At 37.4% G+C, this 27,088-nt stretch overlaps 1 protein-coding gene across 19 annotated transcripts in view; it reads left to right on the forward strand.

Moving 5' to 3' along the window:
* The window catches only part of LOC115222370 (protein quaking-B), a 106,613-nt gene that overhangs the window by 46,378 nt on the left and 33,147 nt on the right, over nucleotides 1-27,088 (forward strand). For all 19 annotated transcript variants that reach the window (XM_036511453.1, XM_036511444.1, XM_036511447.1 and 16 more), the window contains exon 2: nucleotides 17,690-17,823. In XM_036511453.1, the coding sequence (XP_036367346.1) occupies nucleotides 17,690-17,823 (134 nt within the window). The remainder of the gene's footprint in view (nucleotides 1-17,689; nucleotides 17,824-27,088) is intronic.

Here is a 27,088-nt window from a genome sequence, read left to right on the forward strand (position 1 = left end):
CAGTTTTTTATGTTTGCAACATTAACCTGCCTGTGGTATTTCTGTTAAAAAAGGCGGCGAGCTGGCTGAACCGTTAGCACGCCGGGCGAAATGCTTAGCAGTATTTCGTCTGCCGCTATGTTCTGAGTTCAAATTCCGCCACGGTCGACTTTGCCTTTCATCCTTTCGGGGTCGATTAAATAAGTACCAGTTACGCACTGGGGGTCGATATAATCGACTTAATCCGTTTGTTTGTCCTGTGTTTAGCCCCTTCTGGGTAGTAAAGAAATAGGTATTTCTGTTAAATGTCATTCACATTGTTGGCAGGTCACTTTCTTGATCTTTATTGATGAACTATAGTTTCAGGGTTGCAATGGTTTGGGAACAGTCAGAATAGGGACTAGTTTCATTGAAGGTGTCCATAGCATGGCGAGCAATTGTTTGCTGAGCATAATTTCAGCCTATACAGTTGGACAATTCTCAATTGTCTCTAAGCTTTCACATTTTCCAGTCACAACAGATCTTAGTGGGATTATCAGATAAAGGATTTGTCTTAGAATCCCATACCAAATATTAAAAACTTTTCTAAAGCATTTTTAGATTAAGTGAATTCATAGCTTTATTAATTCTCTCAGTAATTGCATTATGCTTGTTACAATTTTCAGTTTAAAAAATTTACATCATTTAGGAGTCTAAAAATTAAAAAAAAAATTTTTTCAGTTTGAATCAAGATTAAACAAATGATAATGATCATTCATTGCATTACTCACCTTTAAATTAGCACTACTACCACTACTACCACCACCACTACTACCACCACCACTACTACCACCACCACTACTACCACCACCACTACTACTACCACCACCACTACTACTACCACCACCACTACTACTACCACAACTATTACTACTACTACTATTATTATTACTACTACTACTACTATTATTACTACTACTACTACTATTATTACTACATCTATTATTACTACTACATCTATTATTACTACTACTACATCTATTATTACTACTACTACTACTATTATTACTACATCTATTATTACTACTACATCTATTATTACTACTACTACATCTATTATTACTACGACTACATCTATTATTACTACTACTACATCTATTATTACTACTACTACATCTATTATTACTACTACTACATCTATTATTACTACTACTACTACATCTATTATTACTACTACTACTACATCTATTATTACTACTACTACTACTACATCTATTATTACTACTACTACTACTACATCTATTATTACTACTACTACTACTACATTATTACTACTACTACTACATCTATTATTACTACTACATCTATTATTACTACTACTACATCTATTATTACTACTACTACATCTATTATTACTACGACTACATCTATTATTACTACGACTACATCTATTATTACTACTACTACTACTATTATTACTACATCTATTATTACTACTACATCTATTATTACTACTACTACATCTATTATTACTACTACTACATCTATTATTACTACTACTACATCTATTATTACTACTACTACATCTATTACTACTACTACTACATCTATTACTACTACTGCTACTACTACACATTTAGTGCACCACAATATTTTAAGAATTTGAAATGGCAGGCATACTTTCAACCAAAGTTTCTCAACTGGGGTGTACAATGGAACCTTACGGTTCTGTAAGAAATCACTGCCTTGTGTGTGCATTTAGCTTAAGGATTGCAAACCCAACCTTGCTTCCCAGTATGAAATGCAAGGTTGTGTGTGTTTATACACGTGCCGTGAAAACAATTTACGATTTTAGATTATGAAAAGTACATGCATACACACGCATGCATTTTGGAGTCATTTTTGTGCTTAAGTCTATATTCATAATTCTCTCTCTCTCCTCTAAAATCGAGAAATTTTGGCATCTGTAAGTAGACGTCCTTCAGAAAAATGACTTCAACCAGGGATTTGTTGAGAAATTTCTCATCAGGGTCTTGCTTAAAATGAAATCTTAAAAAATCTTTTAATGTCTAATGGATTCAAAGACGTTTCATTTGTTCATTTTCTTATGAAATTTAACTTTGTGAAAAGAAAGAAGAAAAAAAAAGACAAGTAATTTCTCTGTAGCAATTCCATGAAACGTGGAATAGAAATTGAGGGTTTCATAAAGTAAACGAGTTATGAAATGCTACCTTGAACCAATCAATTTAACCCTTTAGTGTTTAAACTGGCCATATCTAGCCTTTCACACCTAACCTACAATGCCATTCTAAAAATAATCATATTCATTGAAACCTCAAAGCTATAAGATAATGCTTGATGAATTCAAAAAAATTTGAATAAAAAATATATTACATTTAACAGTGTAATCTGAATACTAAAGGGTTAACTGATTCCTAAATTTTCACTTTAACTCTTTTGCATTCAGATTACTCTGTCGAATGCAATGCTTATTTATTTACATTATTTTTAATTAATCCTATATCTTATAGCTTTGAGAATTAAATGTTTATTTTTAGAATAACATTGTAGGGGGGAAATGCTAGGGGCCAGATCTGGTCAGTTTTGAAAACAAAACGGGGCAGATTAGGGCCGGATATGGCTGGTTTAACCCTTTAGCATTTAAACTGGCCATATCCGGCCAAAAGTATTCTGCCTGTTTTATGGTCAAACTGGCCAGATCTGGTCTCTCACACCAACCCTACAATATCGTTTTAAAAATTAACAGCTAATCTCATAGCTCCAAGATAATGCCTGATTAGCTCAAAACAATGTGGATGAAAAAGCATTAATTTTGGCAGAATAATGCAAGCACTAAGGATTAAATACTAATGGATTAACCCTTTCGTTACCAACCCGGCTAAAACCGGCTCTGGCTCTTTAGTACAAATGTCTGGTTTTCAAAAGTTCTGAATTAAAACCTTCCACCAAACCTTAGTCACGATTTATGTCCCTAACTCTAGCTTAATGATAACGATGTTATTTTACTTAATTCTTTGTTATATTTAACATAATTGGAAGAAACACTGAGCATCTCAAAATAAATTCAGTAACGAAAGGGTTAAACAACAAAGCTTTTCATTATAAATCGACAGAACATGGTAGCTTTAAGTTCTAGGTTAGTACTCCTTTTCAGTGAATGGTGTTTTACAAATGTCACCTCCATGTGATTAACCATAAAAAATTTTCAACCCTTTTGTTGAAGGCACATGGAAATGATTAAAGTGCTGCACTCACAATTGCCAGATTGTAGGTTTGAGTCCCAGATCAGGGCATGTATAGTGTTCTTACAACTTATTTCACATTGCTCAAGTGTTGTGAGGGTCCAGCATACCAAAGAATAGACCTAGTGTTTCCTCTCTTGCTTAAAGGGGACTAAAAGAGGTTTGAGGTAGAGGGTCAATGCAGCAACATACTGTTACAGCACATGCCCCTTCCCATACTCATACTTCCTCCTTTTGATACCAACCCCCACCTGAGACTGGCTCTGATACAGATTTCATGTTTGAAGGGATCAAAATGTCATGTTTAATTTTTTGAACATCAGCTTAATGACAAATCATTTTACTGAACTGATTTTAAAAATTAATTGGCATTCGAGCAGTATATTTCAGTAGAAATATAACAGAAGGGTTTAATGAAATGGATATTTATTCCATCCAACATGTGCTTCTCTGTGTATGTGAACTAATACTCTCTGTGTGTTAAATAATTACATAGAAATGACTAAAGACAGGAACTTAATAAAATTATATTCAACCTTAGTGCATCCTTAAACATTTTTCTGCTTGCTGATAACGTGTTCTGTTCATATTTAATCTCAACCAAGAACTTTTTTGAAAAGGTGTTTCAAATAGTATTCTTACATGGTTTAAGTATTTTAATTTTTAGAAAACTCACAACACTCTACCCACTCAATGAATACCTAGTGCACTCCGTTGTACTCCTTTTTTTAAGGCTCACTAATTAAGGGGAGGACAAGTGCTCTAAGAGAACTGGAAATAGTCCTTTTGTTACTAACCTGGCCTTGGTACCATAAATCCTTGTGTATAATCCACATTTCACCCCCCAAAAAATTTGAAGGTCAAAATTCCTAGTGCGTATTATATATGAGGTTAAAAATGAAAAATATTTTCTATGCAAATCTCACCCACACATTTATTACCTTACAATTGTTTTTCCCAGACTTGAAATTAAACGAGGTCTTCTCCAGCAGACAACTTTTCGTAATATATACATGGGTGTATAATTACACACATGTGCATATATACATTACATGTAATGTATATATGCGCGCGCGCGCACGCACGCACGCACACACACACACACACACACACACACACACACATTCATTGATTAGAAAATAGGAAATTGCCACAATGTATGCATGAAATTTAAGTCAGGAACAACTTGCACAACACAGAACTCATTATCCAAGCCAATTAACCTAAAGCCAAAGGTGATGTGTGTGGAGGCGCGTGGCTTAGTGGTTAGGTTGTCAGCATCATGATCGTAGGATTGTGGTTTCAATTCCTGGACCGGGCGATGCGTTGTGTTCTTGAGCAAAACACTTCATTTCACGTTGCTCCAGTCCACTCAGCTGGCAAAAATGAGTAACGCTGCGATGGACTGTCGTCCCGTCCAGCTGGGGAACACATACGCCATTGAAACTGGACCCATGAGCCTGGCTAGGCTTTAAAAGGGTGCACTTACTTTTTCAAAGGTGATGTAAGATGGTTATCTCAAAGATATTACCAGATTTTACATTGGAACAACCTACTAGGAAAATGGTTTACTGAAAAGTAAGAAGTGTGTGTTACTCTTAGTAGCATAATGAGTGAATGTGTGTGCATATATACATTACACGTAATGTATATATGCACATATGTGTATATTATACACCCATGTATATATTACGAAAAGTGGTCATTTGTTCAACAAAAACTGAATGCGGTGCTCCAACATGGCCACCGCCAAATGACTGAAACTAGTAAAAGAATATTTTCGTCAGTACCACGCCGCCACCACCACCACTTGACAACCGGTGTTGGTGTGTTTATGCTCTTCCCCCACCACCATAACTTAGCAACTGTTCAGCAAAGGTTTAAACAACAAAAAAAAAAAGATGGTACTGGAACTAAAAATGCAACTCAGCATGGCTGAAACAACACACACACACACACACACACACACACATTCACACAAAAATATGTTAATGACTACAACAGTCTGTGTTGGGGCTGGGGTGTGGTTGATACTATTGCTTTTTAAAATTTTTTTTTTACTACTTTTATCTAAATTCACTTCCATCTGTCTCTGTTCAAAGGATTTAGTTTTTTTTTTTTATATTTGTAGACAAATCTCAGTTGGTATTTTACTTTATTTTATTTGCTTTTAATCTGTGAACTTTGTCAAGTGATACAGTATTGACTTATATGTAGTATATAGTACAAGGAAAAATCTCTCATACTCTTTTCCCCCCTCTCCCCCTCTCTCTCTTTCTGCTTCTCTACTATTCAATGTTAAGTTTGTTCAGGGGGGGAGGGATTTTTATTTTTATAGTCTTCCTGTCTTTTATGGAGACTGTTGATAGTGAGTGATAAAACTTTTGAGCCCTTTGTATGTGGTGTGGGAGTTTTTTATTATTTTTATTTCTAGGTTATAAAGAAAAAGATGAAACAGGTAGACAACCAGAAGATTCTAGAGCTATAAGAAAAAAAATAAAAAGCTCACATTGACTTTTAAGGTGAACGAGTGCTGCAAAAAATCTATGCCTTACATTATATGCATCTTGGGGTCGTGGTGGTGGTGGTGGGGTTAATTTCCTCCAAAACCCTTGTACCATGTATAACTTGGGATCTTTTCAGTTTGACCGGCAGTTTTTTAAAAATAATTTCTACGTAACTAAAAAATGTTAAACTTCGTATACTGGTAGAATGTGTTTATAAAACATCTTTTTTTCTTGGCTTTATTGAGAAAATTCTATAAGTTTGTAAGATATTTGTTTTTTTTCTTCAATTTCTGAAATTTCAACCAATCAATGACGTCTATTGAGGTCAAAACATTCTGTGCCGTATGAATATGTCCCTTGTTTACCCACTGTATGACACATTTAGCAAGTGTTTTCTTTTAACCCTTTCGTTACTGTATTTATTTTGAGATGCTCTGTGTTTTTTTCAATTACTTTAAATATAACAAAAAGTTTAGTAAAATAACTTGGTTATCATTCAGCTAGTATTAGGAACATAAATTGTGACTAAGGTTTGTTGTAAGATTTTAATTCAAAGCTTATAAAAACAAGACATTTGTACTCAGAGCCAGAGCCGGTTTCAGCCTGGTTGGTAACAAGAGGGTTAAAGCTCTGAGCTGACCAAAATTTTGAGTGATCTCAGTAGGTAGAAACTGCATGAAGCCCATTTGTGTGTATGGTCTTGACTTGTGCTTCTTGTAAATGGATGTCCTTCATTTCTGATATGCAAAAACTTGTTTGGCCATGAGGAAATATTACCTTACTTAAACACGGGTAATAGTTGGCAACAGGAAGGACTTTTGGCCATAGAAAATATGCCGTAATAAACTGCATCCTACCCATACGAACATGGAAAAGCGGACCATCAAAACAATGCTAGTCATCATCATCTTCGTTTAGCATCCGCTTTCCATGCTAGCATGGGTTGGACGGTTCAACTGGGGTCTGGGAAGCCAGGTGGCTGCACCAGGCTCTAGTCTGATTTGGCAGTGTTTCTACGGCTGGATGCCCTTCCTAACGCCAACCACTCTGTAAGTGTAGTGGGTGCTTTTTTAATGTGCCACCAGCACATGTGCCGGGGGAGGCTGGCAAACGGCCACGATCGGATGGTGCTTATTACGTGCCACCAGCAAACATGTATGCAGCTTGGCTTCTGACCACAAAATCCCAATCAGGTTACTAACTGGTCATCTCAAAGCCATAGTGGCATGCACTTAACCCAACCCAATGTGCCATGCAGAAGTATCAAACCCAGAACTATGTGACTGTGAAGTCAGTTTTGTAAACCCCCCAACCATCATGTGATTATCAACATTCCAGTAGAAAAAAAATACTTCTACTCCACCTGCACAGTTAACCCTTTTGATACCAACCCGGCTGAAACCGCCTCTGGCTCTGTAGTACAAATGTCTTGTTTTCAAAAGTTCAGAATTAAAATCTTCCACCAAACCTTAGTCACAATTTATGTTCCTAACACTAGCTGAATGATAACGGAGTTATTTTACTAAATTCTTCGTTTTATTTTAAATTAATCGAAAGAAACACAGAGAATCTCAGCAGAAATATGGTAACAAAAGGATTAAATGAATTTGTTGGTTAGACATTGTGGGGGATGAAGTTCTCACCAAGACTTTTTGCCTATGCAAAGCATTTACACAAGTTTCTTAAATATTCATGTTTGTTTTCAGACTTTTGTTAGTCCTTGTTCCATTATGCTCTGAGCACTATAAGGGCTTTCTTTTCATAAGTTCCAAGTTTCTTCGGTAGTTGGGGGGAAAAAAGGGAATATTGGCGCAGGAGTGGCTGTGTGATAAGTAGCGTGTTAACCAACATCATGGTTCCGAGTTCAGTCCCACTGCGTGACATCTTGGGCAAGTGTCTTCTGCTATAGCCTCAGGCCGACCAAAGCCTTGTGAGTGGATTTGGTAGACGGAAACTGAAAGAAGCCTGTCGTATATATGTATGTATGTGTGTGTGTCTGTTTGTCCCTCTAGCATTGCTTGACAACAGATGCTGGCGTGTTTACGTCCCCGTCACCTAGCGGTTCGGCAAAAGAGACCGATAGAGTAAGTACTAGGCTTACAAAGAATAAGTCCCGGGGTCGATTTGCTCGACTAAAGGTGGTGCTCCAGCATGGCCGCAGTCAAATGTCTGAAACAAGTAAAAGAGTAAAAGATGCATCTTATATGAAACCTGGATACCAGGGAAATATGTCCCGTGTATCAAACACGGGACAGGCAAAGGGTTTATAAAATGTCTGTAGATGCTTCAATCCACATCGATGTTGTTTATATCAAATGTGGCATGTTTTAACGAGCAAAGTAGCTAGTTAAGAAATCTATACTGAGAAGTAATGCTTATTGCTACATCAATATGGCTGTCCTGTAGGAATCAGTGTTACTACCATTTTTAACCCCCATCCAATGGAACCGCCATATTGATGTGGTGATAAACATTTACTTAATATAGTTACTACTTCCATCTCTTACGGAGATTTTTCTAATTAGCTGCTTCACTTGTTGCATGATCAGTGACTAACTGTTGCTTGGTTTTTCTATATATTGCAAGCTGGAGCGAATTGCTGCTACCTCTAGCAGACGGGTTAGGGTTTAGGGTTTGTATTTGTCTTATGTTTGATCAGATGATCATAATAAAGATTTTGGATCTTTTCGGTTTGACCGGCAGTTTTTTAAAATAATTTCCACGTAACTAAACACTTTAAAACTTCGTATACTGGTAGAATGTGTTTATAAAACATCTTTTTCTCTTGGCTTTATTGAGAAAATTCTATAGTTTGTAAGATATTTGTCGTTTTTTTTCTTCAATTTCTGCAATTTCAACCAATTAATGACGTCTATTGAGGTGAAAACATTGTGCCGTATAAATGTCCCTCGTTTAAGAAACAGATTGGGTTTATTTATATTTGTGAAGAAAGAAAAGATACCCTCCCCACTAACCTTAAAACAGATTGAAATGCAATAGATCGATACTAGGTCATAATTATGGGCGACAATTTCATATGACACTGCTAGAAAAAACTGCCGTTCAAACCGAAACGATCCAAGATTTTACCTCTAGCAGACAAGGGACACAAATAGCCCAAAACCATATGGTCTGGTGATCCCATCCGGTGCATATTACATTGATTACCAGCTGGAGGAGGCACCTCCTGGAGTTAAAAACAATAGTGACGCTGATTCTGATTATTGATGTGGCAATAATAAGCATTACTTCTTGTTGCATATTTCGTTTCTCTTTAATCAATAATTTTGATAATGTTTCCATTTTCTTCTTCATAAGCAATTTCTTAATGATAAAAAAGAGAAAAACATAACATTTATACTTTTTGTATTTATCCTGCCCCAGTAATGAAAATGTCTATTAAAATAGTCCGAAAGTTAAATTCGAGCAATAAGTGTTGGAACATGCTATTAATGTCACCATATTACTGCAGGGTTTATACTTAATTTAAATACAAAATACAAAGCTATGCTCTAATGGAGTTGGATTCTGTTTTATTGCATTATATTTTGTCTCTTATGGGCATTGTTGTTAAATTGAAAGAAATACTTGACTGTTCAACACAATTAATTAGAACACCACCATATAATTGCAAAGTTACATAGCTTTGGATTAATTTAGCCAAACACAGCACGCTAGGTGGTTGGTTTAAGCTGGTTATTATAGTGTGGCGAGTAATATAATTTAGCTTCTTTTAAACTATATTACCAAATAAGCCAATAAAATCTTTACTTTGTGGTTTGTTCTATTTCTGGAGGTGGGGGTGAGAGTTTTGTTTGATTAGATATATTTAAAATAGAACCGGATGTGATAGATAAAGAAAAATATATATAAAATAATCTAACACTGTTCATTCATCTATTTCGTTTTTTTTTCTTTAAAGCAAAGATAAAAACTTCGATAAAAAAAATAATCACAAGGTGATTGCCAAGCAAAAGTTTAAGTACTTAATGAAGTTTGTAATTTTGGAACCCACCTTGCTGGTTTTTATTATAAAGTGATCTGGTTGTGTTCTGTTAAGTATTAATCACTTAAATTCTCGCGCCAAGATGGAATTTAAAATAAAAATTCTAGGGAGAGCTGAACAATTGAAGGTCTTCATGCAAGTTTTGACCCTTCTTACACTCTCAGAGGTTCTCAACCATTTGTCTATGAACCCCTTTGATTCCTATTTTATTCTGGTGGACCCCTATAGCCATTCGGTGTTTAAAAACTAGTTTTATAGAAACGTATCTAAAGCAAAACTTATTTAGGGGCCCTTCAAATACTATTGTGAATTCCCAATTTACTATTCTGTTGCATGGGTCCCAGTTGTGAACCCCTGCTCTAAGGGGACCATGACTCCAGGGTACCCCTCTACTACTTTGTGTACTAGTCTGCATTGCAGCCCTCCTGGTGCCACGGTACCTTGAATATTGTAACAAGATCAGTCTAAGATGTTAGTAGGGTGAATTATACCTTCTGGAAATTTACTTCCATTCCACTTTGACCAGCTCCAGTTGGAAATTTTTTCAGCTGATTTACCTTCTCCAAGAAAATTAATTTCATGAGATCACATGCAGAATTGTAAATACCTCTGATTTCTGTTGTCCAGTGTACTGGATCTTTCACTGTCCACTCATTAAACGGGATGAACCTTTCTGAGAATCCTCTTCTCATACGCCCGCAAGTTTAAGACACATAAAATGTGACTACATAAATTTTAACCATTTCCATTTCATGCTGTATGTCATATGAAATTGTCACCCATAATTATGACCTTAGTATCGATCTATTGCATTTCAATCTCTTTTAGGGTTAGGGGTGGGGGAAGGGTATCTTTTTTTTCTTCGCAAATGTAAATAAACCCAATCTGTTTCTTAAACGAGGGACATATTCATACGACACAGAATGCTTTTTAACTCAATAGACATCATTGATTAGTTGAAATTGCAAAAATTGAAGAAAAAGAAACAACAAATATCTTACAAACTATAGAATTTTCTCAATAAAGCCTAGAGAAAAAGAGGTTTTATAAACACATTCTACCAGTATACGAAGTTTAAAATTTTTTAGTTACCTACAAATTATGTTAAAAACTGGCCATTCAACCCCAAAAGATCCTTGCTTTCTACATTTTTCTCCCTTCTATAAAATTTAAATGGTTTGTACTTATTGAAGTTTGACACTTCACTCTGTCCATGTCTGAGATACTAAAAGAAGCATTGTTTTTATGGGAAAATGAGAGGAATGGAAGATAGTTTTCTAGTTTGCAGATTGCATGCATTGAGTTTTTAGATGGCAGCTAAGCTAAACACTTTATAGAAGTCATTTTTCAGAAATTGACAGCTTAGGTTAGAATTTTAATTTTTCGTTTTCCATTTTTGTTTTTCTTGACAGCACTCGTTAATTCAGAAGGTAAATGGTAGAGAACACACACACACACATGTATATTTGTGTATATGTGTATATTTGTATGTGTATATGTATGTATGTATGTGGGTGTGGGTGTGTGTGTGTGTGTGTGTATATGTGTGTATGTGTGTATATGTATACGTAGTAAAGCAGTAGAAAGAAAGAAGGAAAAATGGGTTGCTATTAGTTTAGTTCATTTGTAAATAGGCAGAGATTCTGGTTGTATCTGTTTCAGGGTGTCTTTTCAAAATGAGGAGTAACATTAGAAACCTATAGCAAATACTCATTTATATTAAGTGAGGAGCTGTCATTCTCGAAATGCTCAGAATTTGTGATGCGACAACGTTATATATAAATGCTGTGAACAACATTACAATTCTTTGCTTTTTGGCTCTGTACTTTAAGACAGATTCAACTGCCTGGTAACTAGATAGCATCGCCTAAACATTCTGCTAAGGCGTAGTATTGAAATTTTCTCGTTGATATAAACTGCTAATGATAAATGGGTCTTTATTAGCTGAAAGTATTGTCTTTATGAGTAGCAAATAGAACTGTGTGTTTCAACTGAGGTGGCTGTGGCACCTTCTTAGCTTAACTGCCAATTTGTCGAGTTTATAGTACAACAATAAATCCCTTAGCTCATCCATTAACCATCCTGCTTTTATTAATGTTTAACGATCAGCTCAATTAACTCTTTAATTCTAATCTACTGAGATTGTTGTTTCAATGTACAAGTGTTAGATTTAACACTCTGTGTCTCTGTTCACTTATTCATTTGGGGATTCCTGCTGTTTTCTTTGATTCTTGTCTACTTAATCTCATTCAAAATTTAGTTGAAGTCCTTTATCTGTCAAGGTTTAGAAAGCATTTTCATATCTAATTTGTTTGGAATATTGATACAGGCGCAGGAGTCGCTGTGTGGTAAGTAGCTTGCTTACCAACCACATGGTTGCTGGTTCAGACCCACTGTGTGGCGCCTTGGGCAAGTGTCTTCTACTATAGCCTCGGGCCGACCAAAGCCTTGAGTGGATTTGGTAGACGGAAACTGAAAGAAGCCTGTCGTGTATGTGTTTGTGTCTGTGTTTGTCCCCCCCAACATCGCTTGATAACTGATGCTGGTGTTTACATCCCCGTAACTTAGCGGTTCATCAAGAGACCGATAGAATAAGTCCTGGGGTTGATGTGCTCGACTAAAGGCGGTGCTCCAGCATGGCCGCAGTCAAATGACTGTAACGAGTAAAAGAGTAAAGAGTGAGAATGTCATTGGCTTTGCTGTTTGAATTGCTTCTTGTACAACACAGCTAAGGTAGTAGTTCTCTAATTGTAGCTTGAACACTCTTCTTCCTCGGGAGACTGCAAACCGTATGGAAAATCCGAGATATGAGACTCTGATTTGTGCAGTATATAAGGTAACTTTGTCAGAGTACTTGACAAAGTGTGATTTCCTTAGTTTTGGCATAATCAGCTGTCATTCAACCTCTTAAAAATAATTGCCGAGTTATCCTCTCTCTGTTTTAACAACAGAAAGACATAGCCAGCCCCTGGATATGTTACATAGAATTGGTGGGGTACAAAGACTGGTGATCATGGCTGGAACGACTTTGATCATAGACTGTTCAACTAGTGCTGACCTCGGGCTAAACACATTCTATGATTTGAGCTTTTGTTCATAAACTCATGATTTAATTACCTTATCCATTTAGCCACTTTTCTCTTGCGGGTTTCATATAGCATGGTTCTGCAGTCACACATATGGCAGAAACGTTAGCATGCAGGGCAAAATGCTTAGTGGTATTTCGTCTGTCGTTACGTTCTGAGTTCAAATTCCGCCGAGGTCGACTTTGCCTTTCATCCTTTCGGAGTCGATAAAGAAAGTACCAGTTTTGCACTGGGGTCAGTGTAATCGACTTAATCCCTTTGCCCTTGTTTGTCCCCTCTATGTTTAGCCCCTTGTGAGCAATAAATATGTGCATATGCAGGTGTGGGGTTTGGTGTACATGGATCTGTCTGTTTCTGTATATCTTTACTTTGACACTGATTTAAAAAGAACCCACAAAGCAGTTGTCATTTTTCTTGTATCTTAACAGTTCAGCAAACAGAAATCGCTAAAATTAAATACTGGGGTTTGTGATTGACACCACCTCAAGGTGGATGCCCCAGCGTGGTCACAGCCCAATGAGTGAAACAAGAGTTCCTATTACAAAGACTAGGAGTTCATTGATAATTTGTTGTTTAACCTTATGTCACCTCTGGCTGAGCAGGATTACCAAAAACATTCCAGCTGTGGCTATCACTTTTTTCTTTTTTTTTTGTGTGTGTGCTGGAAACTCATTCATGTCCCTAAGGTAGTTGGCTGTAATCTGAGGAAGATTTGGCTACTACTGTTTCTTATTTATACTTTGTAGCATATGATAGAATTGGTAGTGCAAAATAAATCAGTTTAATTAGTCCTTCTTAATGTTAGTTCAATTTTCAGTGGCAGTGGGTGGGGGTACCATGTTCCAAAGTTAGGAATTATGTACATAGTGTTCTTAGCCTTCTGTTGTACCCTAAACATTGCATCACCTGCTGTGAAGTCCTCTCCCTCAATACTACTGAATCAGGTATCATTAGGTAAAGGAGGGAGTAGCATTTACTCATGTTATATATATATATATAACAAGTGAATAGTTTATCAAAATCAAATACCCTCACCTGGGCAACCTAGCTAGGGTTGATCACTCCATCCTAGAATTGCATCCCACCAACAACAGTTCATGATGCAACCCTCTTAACCCATATATACCCATAAAAAATAGTCTAAAATTTCACTGTATTTAGATCAAACGTTATGGTAAGCTTTCACAGTCTGGAAGAGAAGGACAGTATGCAGCTGTTAGCTATGGGTGTCGACTACATTATCATCATCGTTTAATGTCCGCTTTCCATACTAGCATGGGTTGGACGAATGACTGAGGGCTGCACCAGGCTTCAATCTTGATCTGGCAGAGTTTCTACAGTTGGATGCCCTTCCTAAGCCAACCTCTCCGAGAGTAGTGGGTGCTTTTACGTACCACCGGCACAGGGTCAGCCAGGCGGCACTAGCAACGACCTCGCTTGAATCTTTTACACATGCCACCGGCACAGGTGCCAGTAAGGCTATGCTACTGAACATTTCGTATGCTCAGTCAGTTGCTTCCTAGCGAGTTCATATCCAAACAAGCAGGAGCAGGTTTTGTGTTACGAAAGCACAACCAGGGGTATATATATGGGTTAATCCAGAGCTATCTGGGGGCTTTATCTGTAGCTTCACATGTAGGACTGAAGGGGTTCCCTTCTTTCAAGTGCAATTGGATGAGTACTTTGCAGAGTGAGTGCCCTGCAAAACGTCTCCAAACCATCTCTGTAATCTGGAGATTTTCCCCCTACATGATCTGCTTAACTTTTTACAGCTGATTTATACCCAAACAAATGGATCTTTCATCAGACTTCAGCAATGAATATCCCAATTGTCTGATGAACTGGACTACCTGCTTGTTAAATTTAATTTTAAATGGCCGAGTATTCTACATACTAGTACTCTTGACCCTTTAGCATTCAGATTACATTGTCAGAATGACATTGCAGGGTAAGTGTAAGAAGCTGGATATGGCTGGTTTAATCCTTTAGCATTTAAACCGGCCATATCCGGTCAAAAGTATTCTGCCTGTTTTATGTTCAAACTGGCCAGATCTGGTCTCTCACACCAGCCCTACAATATCTTTTTAAAAATTAACAGCTACCTTGTCAAAATCTCATCACTACAAGATAATGCACGATTAGTTCAAACAATGTGGATAAAAAAGGATTAATTTTGGCAGAATAATGCGAATACTCTATACTCTCTCTTTTACTTGTTTCAGTCATTTGATTGCAGTCATGCTGGAGCACCACTTTTAATCGAGCAACTCGACCCCGGGACTTATTCTCTTGTAAGCCCAGTACTTATTCTATCGGTCTCTTTTGCCGAACCGCTAAGTAACGGGGACATAAACACACCAGCATCGGTTGTCAAGCAATGCTAGGGGGACAAACACAGACACACAAACACACTAACATATATATGCATATATACGACGGGCTTCTTTCAGTTTCCGTCTACCAAATCCACTCACAAGGCTTTGGTCGGCTTGAGGCTATAGTAGAAGACACTTGCCCAAGGTGTCCCATGCAGTGGAAGTGAACCCGGAACCATGTGGTTGGTAAGCAAGCTACTTACCACACACAGCAACTCACACTATAGGGATAAACTTAATCCCTCCAGCAGGACTGGTGGAATAACACAATGTCTAAGACCAGGTTTTTGAAGCCTGTTACAGTCTGACAGGATTTTTGCACAGTTTCCATTTTCCTAATTTTCACTCTTGTTTAGATCAACTCAAAAGCTGTTGTTGGTGCCATACAGTCCTTGAATTATAGATCTGTAGATTTCTGCTGTTATCACCACTCCTCGGCTCTCCATAGATTACAAATTATTAATAGAATGGTATAAATAGATCAACAGTAACGTATGATGGTGTTAAAAGTTGTTCAAGTGTCAAACATCGAAATTCGGCCAAGTCCAGAATCGTAGTTTAACCGTAGGTCAGTCCTGATGAAGCAGATCTATGATCAAGTGTTTTAGAATTGTGACCATCCTGCCTCTCTTAACCCTTTCATTACTGCATTTATTTTGAGATGCTCTGTGTTTCTTTCAATTATTTTAAATGTAACAAAGATTTTAGTAAAATAATTTAATTACCATTAAGCTAGTGTTAGGAACATAAATTGCGACTGAGGTTTGGTAGTATATTTTAATGAAAAACTTAAAACAAGTCACTTGTACTACTGAGCCAGAGCCGGTTTCGGCCGGGTTGGTAATGAAAGGGTTAAAGGTAGTAAATCTACGTTTTATGTAATGCCCCTTTCCTCTTAACCCTTTCGTTACTGAATTTATTTTGAGGGGTTCTGTGTTTCTTTCAATTACATTAAATATAACAAAGAATTTCGTGAAATAACTTAGTTATCATTCAGCTAGTGTTAGGAACATAAATTGTGACGAAGGTTTGGTGGAAGATTTTAATTCACAACTTATGGAAACAAGGCATTTGTACTACAGAGCCAGAGCCGGTTTCAGCCGGGTTGGTAACGAAAGGGTTCATTTATAGACAGTACAGCGTTGTGGTTTCAGAGGCAATTTGGTTGCTTTTTCTAGCTGGTTAAAACAACCGCATAGAGGCTTCCTCAATGGATTTGTGATGTTGTATATCTAAATTGTGACGAAGGTTTGGTGGAAGGTTTTATTTCAAAACTTATGAAAACAAGGCATTTGTACGCCAGAGCCGGTTTCAGCCGGGCTGGTAATGAAAGGGTTAATTTATAGACAGTACAGCGTTGTGGTTTCAGAGGCAATTTGGTTGCTTTTTCTAGCTGGTTAAAACAACCGCATAGAGGCTTCCTCAATGGAATTGTAATGTTGTATATCTAAATTGTGACTAAGGTTTGGTGGAAGATTTTATTTCATAACTTATGAAAACAAGGCATTTGTACTACAGAGCCAGAGCCGGTTTCAGCCAGGCTGGTAACGAAAAGGTTAATTTATCGACAGTACAGTGTTGTGGTTTCAGAGGCAATTTGGTTGCTTTTACTAGCTGGTTAAAACAACCTCATAGAGGCTTCCTCAATGGATTTTTTTAATGTTGTATATCTAAATTGTGACTAAGGTTTGGTGGAAGATTTTATTTCAAAATTTATGAAAACAGGCATTTGTACTACAGAGCCAGTTTCAGCCGTGCTGGTAACGAAAGGGTTAATTTATAGACAGTACAGTAGTGTTGTGGTTTCAGAGGCAATTTGGTTGCTTTTTCTAACTGGTTAAAACAACCGCATAGCAGTTTCCTCAATGGATTATTTTAATGTTGTATATCATAGGCACGCGTGTGTGCACACACACACACACCATCTTTTTTTTTTTTTGTCTTTGTCTTTTTTGAATCCTCTGTATATGTGTGTGTGTGTGTGTGTGTGTGAGATAATTGTCTACCATTTAACTTGTAATGACAGTAATTTTCGCGTGGCTCGTGCCCTCTTCTGACAAGTTGTTTGCCAACAACCGCCAGTTAATTTCTCTCCATTTCATGCCCCTGTAAAGGTCATTCTCTTCAGTTTGAATGTCACAGTTCTCTCTCTTAACTGATCAAATTAGTTCTCTATTAGCTCTCTCAATTTATGCTATTTTATGTACGTTTGTCCCATATATATATATAGAGTCTGTGTGTATAAAATAAACACGCACATTCATAATGGCACTTGTTTAAGCATTTATCAGTGTATTTAGATTTGATTGCTGCTGTTTTTTTTTTTTGCTTTTTATCTATTTCCTATAAAATTGTTTTGTTTTTGTTTCTTTGTATAATTTTTTTTTATATATCTTAGTTTGCATTTTTTTTTGGTTTTATTTTATTTTCCGTGTCTTTCTATTTTTCTGTTTGCTAATTTTTTTTTTCCTTTTTTTTTTTTAATCTTCTGCAGAGATCGCACGGATACGATCCTCATTGTTCCATCACAAAGGAAACAGCAGGGAATCTTTACCCTTACCTGCATCAGATGGTCAAGCAGTCACATTATCACAGAAACTTTATGTACCTGTCAAAGAACACCCTGATGTAAGTATCATACCCCCTTATTTCTGCTTGGTTATGTCATTGTTCTACCATGCCTCCCCACTAAATATATCATTTAACCCTTTAGCGTTCAGATTATTCTATCAAACATAATGCTTATTCATTCCCATTGATTTGAATTAATCATGCATTATCTCATATCTTCAAGATCTTGATGGTGTAATTACCTAATGTAGAATAACATTGTAGGGTAGGTGTGAGAGCCTGGATCTGGTCAGTTTGAACAGAAAACAGATTAAATATTTTGGCCGGATATGGCCAGTTTAAATACTAAAGGGTTAACTAGCACTATGACCCAGCAATGCCGGGTCATACTGCTAGTGCATGCATATACAGCTGCATGCGTGCACACATACGCGAGTACTGTCCAAGTCTCTGACCAATCACATACAGCTAGCTGGCATTCAATTGGCGTATCAAGTTTCGGGCACTTTGATTGGGTTTTGGATAGAAAATTCACAAATAAGTCACTTCTATTGATTTTTTTTAATGGCTTTGCGGGGTGACTGGGGAAACGTAAAGATGTGCACGACCACCCTTGGACGGTTTTGAATGACCATAGAAAGTGCGAGCCCTCTGAAAAATTGTGGATTTGTATAAAGGACACACAGACATTTTGCCGTTTATATATATGGAGATGTCCACTTTTCCGTGCTTTCATGGGCCAGACAATAGAATTTGTTGAGGTAGATTTTCTAGTTTGATACTTTTCCTGTCACCAATTCTCACCTGTTTTCCGAGTAAGGTAGTACTTTCCCATAGTTTTTTTTGGAAGACTGGGGGCAAAAAAAACCACCCTTACTTGTATGATGACGATGCTCATTTACAACCATCACATACAGTCAAGACGAGTACCCACTCACGCATACACAAGCTTCTTTCAGTTTCCATCTGCCATATCCACTTACAAAGCTCTGATTAGCTCAGTGCTATAGTAGACCAACCTAAGGTACTACACTATGGTAGTGAACCTGAGATTACATAATTACATAGGCGCAGGAGTGGCTGTGTGGTAAGTACCTTGTTTACCAACCACATGGTTCCGGGTTCAGTCCCACTGCGTAGCACCTTGGGCAAGTGTGTTCTACTATAGCCTCGGGCCAACCAAAGCCTTGTGAGTGGATTTGGTAGACGGAAACTGAAAGAAGCCCGTCGTATATGTGTGTGTGTATGCGTGTGTGTTTGTGTGTCTGTGTTTGTCCCCCTAGCATTGCTTGACAACCGATGCTGGTGTGTTTGTGTCCCCGTTACTTAGCAGTTCTGCAAAAGAGACCGATAGAATAAGTACTGGGCTTACAAAAGAATAAGTCCCGGGGTCGAGTTGCTCGATTAAAGGCGGTACTCCAGCATGGCCGCAGTCAAATGACTGAAACAAGTAAAAGAGAGAATTGAAAAGCAAGCTTTTTAACCACACAGCCATGCCTGCATTTTTTTTCCCCACCCCACAGACACCCAACCTTTGTTTCCAAGTATAGCAACTTTATTCCAATGGTCATTTGCTTGTTGAACAACTATGGTGTGGGACATAAACATCACTGCAGCCCAGGCAGTATCAAAGGTTAAGCACACGGACAGCCAACACACACATCTGCACAACTGGCTTCCATACAGTTTCGGCTAAATTTTACTCATTGGGTATTTGTGAACCCAAAGCCATAGGGGATACTTCGACCCCCTAAGTGTTATGCAGTGGGTATTTGTGAACCCAAAGCCATAGGGGATACTTCGACCCCCTAAGTGTTATGCAATAGTATCAAACCTGAAACTGTGATTGTAAAGTGCAACAGGAAGGGTTTCCGTCCATAGAAAATTTGCTTCAACAAATTCCACCCGGCTCGTGTAAGGAAAATGGATATTAAAATGGTGATCTACACGACACCGATTCTTTTGTATAATTTTTTTGGAGAAGGGCCAGAAATCATTCTAGTGTATCTACCTTTCAGTTAAACTGAAACATTTGTGGTACCTGGTGCAAGTTTCTCATTCCACCGAGGTTGACTTTGCCTGTCGTTCTTTTGGTGTCAATAAAATAATCATCAGTTAAGCACTGGGGTCTCTCCCCAGAACTTTACTGGCCTTGTGCCAAAATTTGAAACCAATTATTATTATTATTATTATTATTGGAGCAAGCTGGCAGAAATGTTAGCATGCCAGACAAAATACTTAGCAGTAGTTCATCCGTTGTTTCATTCTGAATTCGAATTCCACCAAGGTTGGCTTTACCTTTCATCCTTTTGGGGTTGATAAAATAAGCACCAGTCAAGTAGTGGGGTCAAAGTAACACTTACCCCCTCCCTAACAAAATTTCCATGCCTTGTGCCTATAATGTAAAGGATCATTGTATCTGATGACATAATACACAAGGGCATATTATATGCAGCCCAATTCTATCAGTGCATTTTTTAGTGCATTTAACCCTTTCATTACTGTATTTACTTTGAGATGCTCAATATTTCTTTCAATTACTTTAAATATAACAAAAAATTTAGTAAAATAACTTAGTTATCATTAAGCTCGTGTTAGGAATATAAATTGTGACTAAGGTTTGGTGGAAGATTTTAATTCAAAACTTATGAAAACAAGACATTTGTACTCAGAGCCAGGGCCAGTTTCAGCCGGGTTGTAACAAAAGGGTTAAAACTTATGTAGACCCCCCCTTTTTTTTCGGGTTTTTTTTTTTTCCCCCCTCTCAGTTTTATATGCCATAGTATGGTATATTTAATGGGTGCAATTCTGAAATATCAGGCACCCGCATGGCTGTGTGGTTAAAGGAATTTGCTCATGGGTTCAATCCTATTGTGCACCAGTTTGGACAAGCATCTTCTTGGTGGAAGCCTGTTTGCTTGATTATGTAAATATCATTTCTACTTTTCACATGATGTCAGAGGAATAGAAAATGTCGTGTTTACATTCCTAATGAACACCTCAGCATTCTGTAACTCTGCACTCTCTAAATAGTGGAATGCAAAAAGCACTTTGTCAAAGAGATGAGGGTTAGTGACAGGAAAAGCCATCTGTAAAAATACAGCCCCAAATAAGTAACCAACCAACCAACCTATTCAAGCAGAGAAAAATGGACATATTTTAGCATACTGCAGACTTCAAGAAATATGAAATCTTTTTGATATGAGACTTATAGTAGATGAAGTTATAAATAATAGCATGTAGAATGTTACAAAAAAATCCCACTGGATTAATTACTCTTGTACTCTCCCAGGGATTTTTTTTTTTTTTTATACCTAATATTCTTTTTGCTATCATTTATAGTTTCATCTGACATCATTAAAGCCAATGTCCTTTTATATTCCTTCAAGTGTAATTTTTTTTACACAATTTTGAGCTGGTTCCTTGTCCCTTGGTTGCTCTTTTTATTATACAATAAGCACTTTTTCGTAAACTTAACTCCAGTATATTACTAGCATTTAAATTTATAGGACTCAACAATTGTGGGTTCTTTCAGAAATCTTTTATAAGACTGATCTTCAAACCATTTTCTTCCTTATTGCTGAAGAATATACATATCCATTGGATTAAAACAACAAAACTGGTAGAACGGTAAACTGAGAAGTGAAGAGGGGGAAATGTTTTATATTCAAAACGAATCCTAAATTTGATGGCCTTTTCAATTGCGCCTGCTCATGTCATTCTCTGACCTTCGAGTATAATTAAATCCTACACTTAACGTTAGATGGCCTTCCATATAGTTTTCATTGACTAAATTTCATTGACAAAACATTCGTCCACCCTTTTACTACAGTAGAAGCTGTATGAGATGGAATCCCGCCACACACACACACACACACACACATAAGAAAAAGCATGATAAACACGAGATATAAATATTTTTGCATTTTAGCATTTAGTTATTTGCATCTTGTGTTTATCATGCTTTTCCCCAACATTTGGTCTGTATATTGTAATTGGTAACCCTGCTAAGTAGCAACTGCAGCACATTGCTGCAAGCAGTGGTTGATAATGCTCTGTGTGGTGCTCTAAACACCACAGTAGCAGTCATACACTTCTGCATGAGTTAGACGGAACTCACTGAGTCAGGTTTAAAAATTTTTTTTTTATAGCAGGATATCCTTCCTTTTGCCAGTCCTCACCTGTTTTCATGAAGGATTGGGAGTGAGCAATACCAGTTGTAGAGCAAGACGAGGGGGGGAAACACACACATATACATACTCTCTTTACTCTTTTACTTGTTTCAGTCATTTGACTGCGGCCATGCTGGAGCACCACCTTTATTCGAGCAACTCGACCCCGGGACTTATTCTTTTTTTGTAAGCCCAGTACTTATTCTATCGGTCTCTTTTGCCAAACTGCTAAGTAACGGGGACATAAACACACCAGCATCGGTTGTCAAGCAATGCTAGGGGGAGAAACACAGACACACAGACACACACACACATATATATATATACACGACGGGCTTCTTTCAGTTTCCATCTACCAAATCCACTCACAAGGCTTTGGTCGGCCCAAGGCTATAGTAGAAGACACTTGCCCAAGGTGCCACACAGTGGGACTGAACCCGGAACCATGCAGTTCGTAAGCAAGCTACTTACCACACAGCCACTCCTGCGCCTATGGGCTTTTTTCAGCTTCTGTCTACCAAATCCAGTCAAGTTTTTAGTTGGCCTAGGACTATAATAGAAGACACTTTAGCCAAGGTGCCGTGCAGTGGGACTGACCCCAAATCACTTTGCGAAACAAACTTGACTTCACAGCCCATGCCTATCATGTGCATGCGTGTGATATATGAAATGCCAGTAGCAGATGTGAACTCACAACCTTGTTGTTTGGTACACCCTGACACGTGTCTGTTTCAACTCACACAGTGTATGTGTGTGTGTACACACAATGTAACCAGTATTCTCTTTACTCTTTTACTTGTTTGTCAGTTTGCTCGACTAAAGGTGGTGCTCCAGCATGGCCCACAGTCAAATGACTGAAACAAGTAAAAGAAAAAAGAGTAAAAGAGAAATAAGAATTACATTTGACTTCAGTCTTAAAGGGTTAAAAATATACCAACTTTGAAAAGTTATTTGTATTCTTGGAGTGTCCTTCTAAAATGTTGTTTTGTACACTGTCAGGATAAGATCATTGGGATCATTAGCCCTTTAGCATTTAAACTGGCCATATCCGGTCAAAATATTCCTGTTTTGGGGTCTTAAAATGGGTAGATCTGGCCTCTTAAACCAACCCTACAATATCGTTCTAAAAATTAAGTTATCTCTTCAAAAATCTCAAAGCTACCAAATAATGCATGGTTCATTCAAAACAATCTGAATAAATAAGCATTACTTCTGACAGAATGCATATGCGAAAGGGTTGAGGAATGAGATCCTTAGACACAGTAATGTCCTGATTCCATAACCCCTGCCTCCTCCCCACCTGAACAGAAATCCATTTAGTTGAGTGCATATTTTTCCTACCTCCACTGTCTTAACCTCCTTTTCTCCACTACATGCACTGCATTATGGGTAATGTCATATTGTTCTTATCTCAACTTCATCTTAGCTTCTTCCCAATCTAAGATAACAAACTATATTCCTAGAACATCATAACTTGGCAATGCCCTTATATGGTCGTCAATTCACAATTTAATTTTTGTTTTTTTTTTTAAATCCTTTTTGGAATGGATAGCAGGCTGCTTACAAAAGTGGTTCCTATTAGTTAACCCTTTTGTTACTTTATTTCTAATGAATGCTTTAATTTTTGAAAATATATTTAGTAAGACAGTTTTTTGTCATTATTAAACCCTTTCATTACTGTATTTATTTTGTGATGTCCTGGGTTTCTTTCAATTAATTTTAAATAAAACAAAGAATTTATTAACCCTTTCATTACCAACCCGGCTGAAACTGGCTCTGGCTCTTTAGTACAAATGTCTGGTTTTCAAAAGTTCTGAATTAAAATCTTCCACCAAACCTGAGTCATAATTTACGTCCCTAACTCTAGCTTAATGATAACGATGTTATTTTACTTAATTCTTTGTTATATTTAAAATAATTGGAAGAAATACTGAGCATCTCAAAATAAATTCAGTAACGAAAGGGTTAAAATAGCTTAGTTATCATTAAGCTAGTGTTTGGAACATAAATTATGACTCAGGTTTGGTGGAAGATTTTAATTCAAAACTTACGAAACAAGACACTTGTATTACTGAGCCAGAGCCGGTTTCAGCCGGGTTGGTAATGAAAGGGTTAAGCTGGTTCAAGAACATAAATTTTGACAGGGAATTTTGAAGGGAGGTTTAATTTAGGTCACACTTTAAAACAAGGATTGCGCTGTGGAACAAGAGGCAGTGTTGGTATCAAAAATGTTTGTATGAATTTAGTGAAAATGCACATTATCCAGTAATGATGGAGATGGTTATCTTTTTGGCTTTGATCCCTTCCTGCTACTGAAAACACAGTGGTGGGGTACTTATTTATTGCCTGCTTCTCTCTCTCCTTCTCTGTTTTTCTCTTTCTCTTTCTGTTTCTTTCTTTCTCTGTCTCTCTCAGATGTGAGCAATACGGATGTTTGAACTAATAACCATGTAGACAGACAGGAGTCGAACATCTTGCTCTTCAAATGAAAAATATCTGTCCAAAATGATTGTCTTTAGAGTACAATGGTCTGCTAGTTTTGCACTAATGGTCAGTTGACATGTCACTTTATGGCGTTGGACATGGGCTTCTCTGTGTAAGCTGGTCCACAAAGACCCTTTATCATGCCACAAGGAGAACAGGGATAGTAAGCAAAATTTCAATTTAGATCATGCAGAGAACGAGAACATACCTTGAAACAACATCATCATCATCATCGTTTAACATCCGTTCTCCATGCTAGCATGGGTTGGACGGTTCGACCGGGGATCTGAGAAGCCAGAAGGCTGCACCAGGCTCCAGTCTAATCTGGCAATGTTTCTACAGCTGTATGCCCTTCCTAACGCCAACCACTCCGTGAGTGTAGTAATCTTGTCTGATGCAAAAACTTATTTGCTGCTTTGGACTGGTGGATAGATAGATGGATCCGTGAGTCAAAGCTAATTATGCAAGGGATTGGGCATGCAAGTCTCCTTCTCCACAGTGCTTTTATTCAAAGAGAAGGTTACTGATTTGGGTTGATACAGTTTGGCACCAGCCTCATTGTAGGCCATGGTGTCAGAATGTAAAGAGCTGGAAAAGATAAGTATTTTGCCTGTTCTTTTAACAGTACAGTTCTGCCAATCCACTGCCCTGGCTGGGTCCCTTTTAAAAAAGAAAAACAAGTTGACATTAGGAAAGGCATCTAGCTACCTGTAGAAACCATGCCAAACCTGACACTGGGGCTCACTTCCTCCCTGTGGCACGCCAGATCCTGTCAACCCATGTCAGCATGGAAAATGGATATTAAATGATGATCCAAAAAATAAAATAAAAATGAACAGCTCAGGTGACCTTTGTGGGATTTCAACCCAGAATGCAGAGAATTGGAGCAAATTCCATAAGGTGCTTATCCTGCACTCCCAGTTCACTGCCTTACTACTTTAACCCTGTAGCATTTAAACCGGCCATATCCGGCCCAAAGTATTCTGCCTGTTTTATGTTCAAACTGGCCAGATCTGGTCTCTCACACCAACCCTACAATATCGTTTCAAAAATTAACAGCTACCTCATCAAAATCTCAAGCTCCAAGATAATGCCTGATTAATTCAAACCAATGTAGATAAAAAAGGATTAATTTTGGCAGAATAATGCGGACACTAAAGGGTTAAACTGTTTGGGTACTTTATTAGGGGTTATTTTATTTATTGGCCCTTGAATGAGTAAAAAGCAAAGTTGACCTTGGCGCGGTTTCAATTCAGAGTACATACACCAAGCCAGGACAAACAGAGGTCATTCTATGTATTCCTTTCAAACGAGAAGTAAATTCTTCATATTTTTAGCATTTCCTACATCTGCTTTTGTCTAGGATCCTTTGACTAGAATTACTTACCAAGCTTACCAAGGTGAATGCAAATTACCATAGTATTTGAAATGTCATGAAAACGAGGATTAAGTGTCAGTAATATTTGTTTCCCCATTAGAGATAAGAATTCTTTAGTCTTGGAGGATGTTATCGCCTTTCCCCACTCTCTAAAATTACCGTTAAAATTACTCCATAAATTCCTTTGGTATCATTTCTAACAATTTAGCCATTTTAAAGCCTGTAAAATATGTTAAATGCTTCTACAAGTAAATCTTTTATTGCGGGAATTTTATTCCAAAACAAAGTGATAAACCATTTCTTTGCACTCTGTAAATGGGACCAATGGTGGGGTCGACCCCAAACTTGCAGCCCATAACAGCAAAGCTTCTTTACATATTTTCGTTATCTTCTCTACCTTATAGAGAATACATTCTGATGCATCATTTGTTAAGATCAGGTGCCTTCATATTTTTTCTGCTCACTGGTCTCTAAGTTGTTGATTACAAGTATGTAAGTCTATTATATATATATATATATATATATATATATCGCCTTTACCTTCGAAACGCAGAGTAGATGAAACAGAGGCGACTGAAGAAGGGGAATTTTCCTTGTATTGTATGTCCTGTACTCTATTTTTTCGTTGTTTAAAACCATTTCCTTGATTTTGTGTTTGTTTTCGTTTCTCATTGTGTTCGACGTTTTTTTTTTTGGTGTCTTGTACTCATATATGCACGTATATACATGTAGATGTAGGTACATACATATATGTATATATGCATATGCTTTATTTATTAATTTGTTATATATATGTGTGTGCAGCCTCACTGCATGGCCATATAGATACAGTTGTCAGTGCATTTTGGGTAGTTGAACATTGTGGTTGGTCACTGGGGGGGGGGTACTTTTTTGCAGCACAAACAGAATTGACTGATTGTTTTCCCTACTGGCATTGTTTGGATGGCTTGACAGGAACTGGCAAGACCAGGGACCACATCGAGATTCCATAGTCAAACTGTCCAACTTGTGTCACCATGGAAAATTGGATGTTAAACGGATCTACTAGAACAGATAGAGGATAGGTGGAGCTTTTCTCCAAAATTTTGGTTATCTGAAGTAGTTCCTATTGTGAACTGGTTGGTTGGCCCATACTGTCAGAGTAAGAACCAGTCAATCTTTTGCAGCTGGATGAACTTAACTAATTTGTCACCAAATTGCCTGAAATCTCTACAAGGGTCTGGGATATAAAAGCTATCTGTTTTTAGTGTTATTTTTAAATTTAAACTTTCCATAGTTTAACCCTTTC

Source organism: Octopus sinensis, linkage group LG19, assembly GCF_006345805.1.
Source record: "Octopus sinensis linkage group LG19, ASM634580v1, whole genome shotgun sequence".
In the NCBI taxonomy this organism is placed as follows: Eukaryota; Metazoa; Mollusca; class Cephalopoda; order Octopoda; family Octopodidae; genus Octopus; species Octopus sinensis.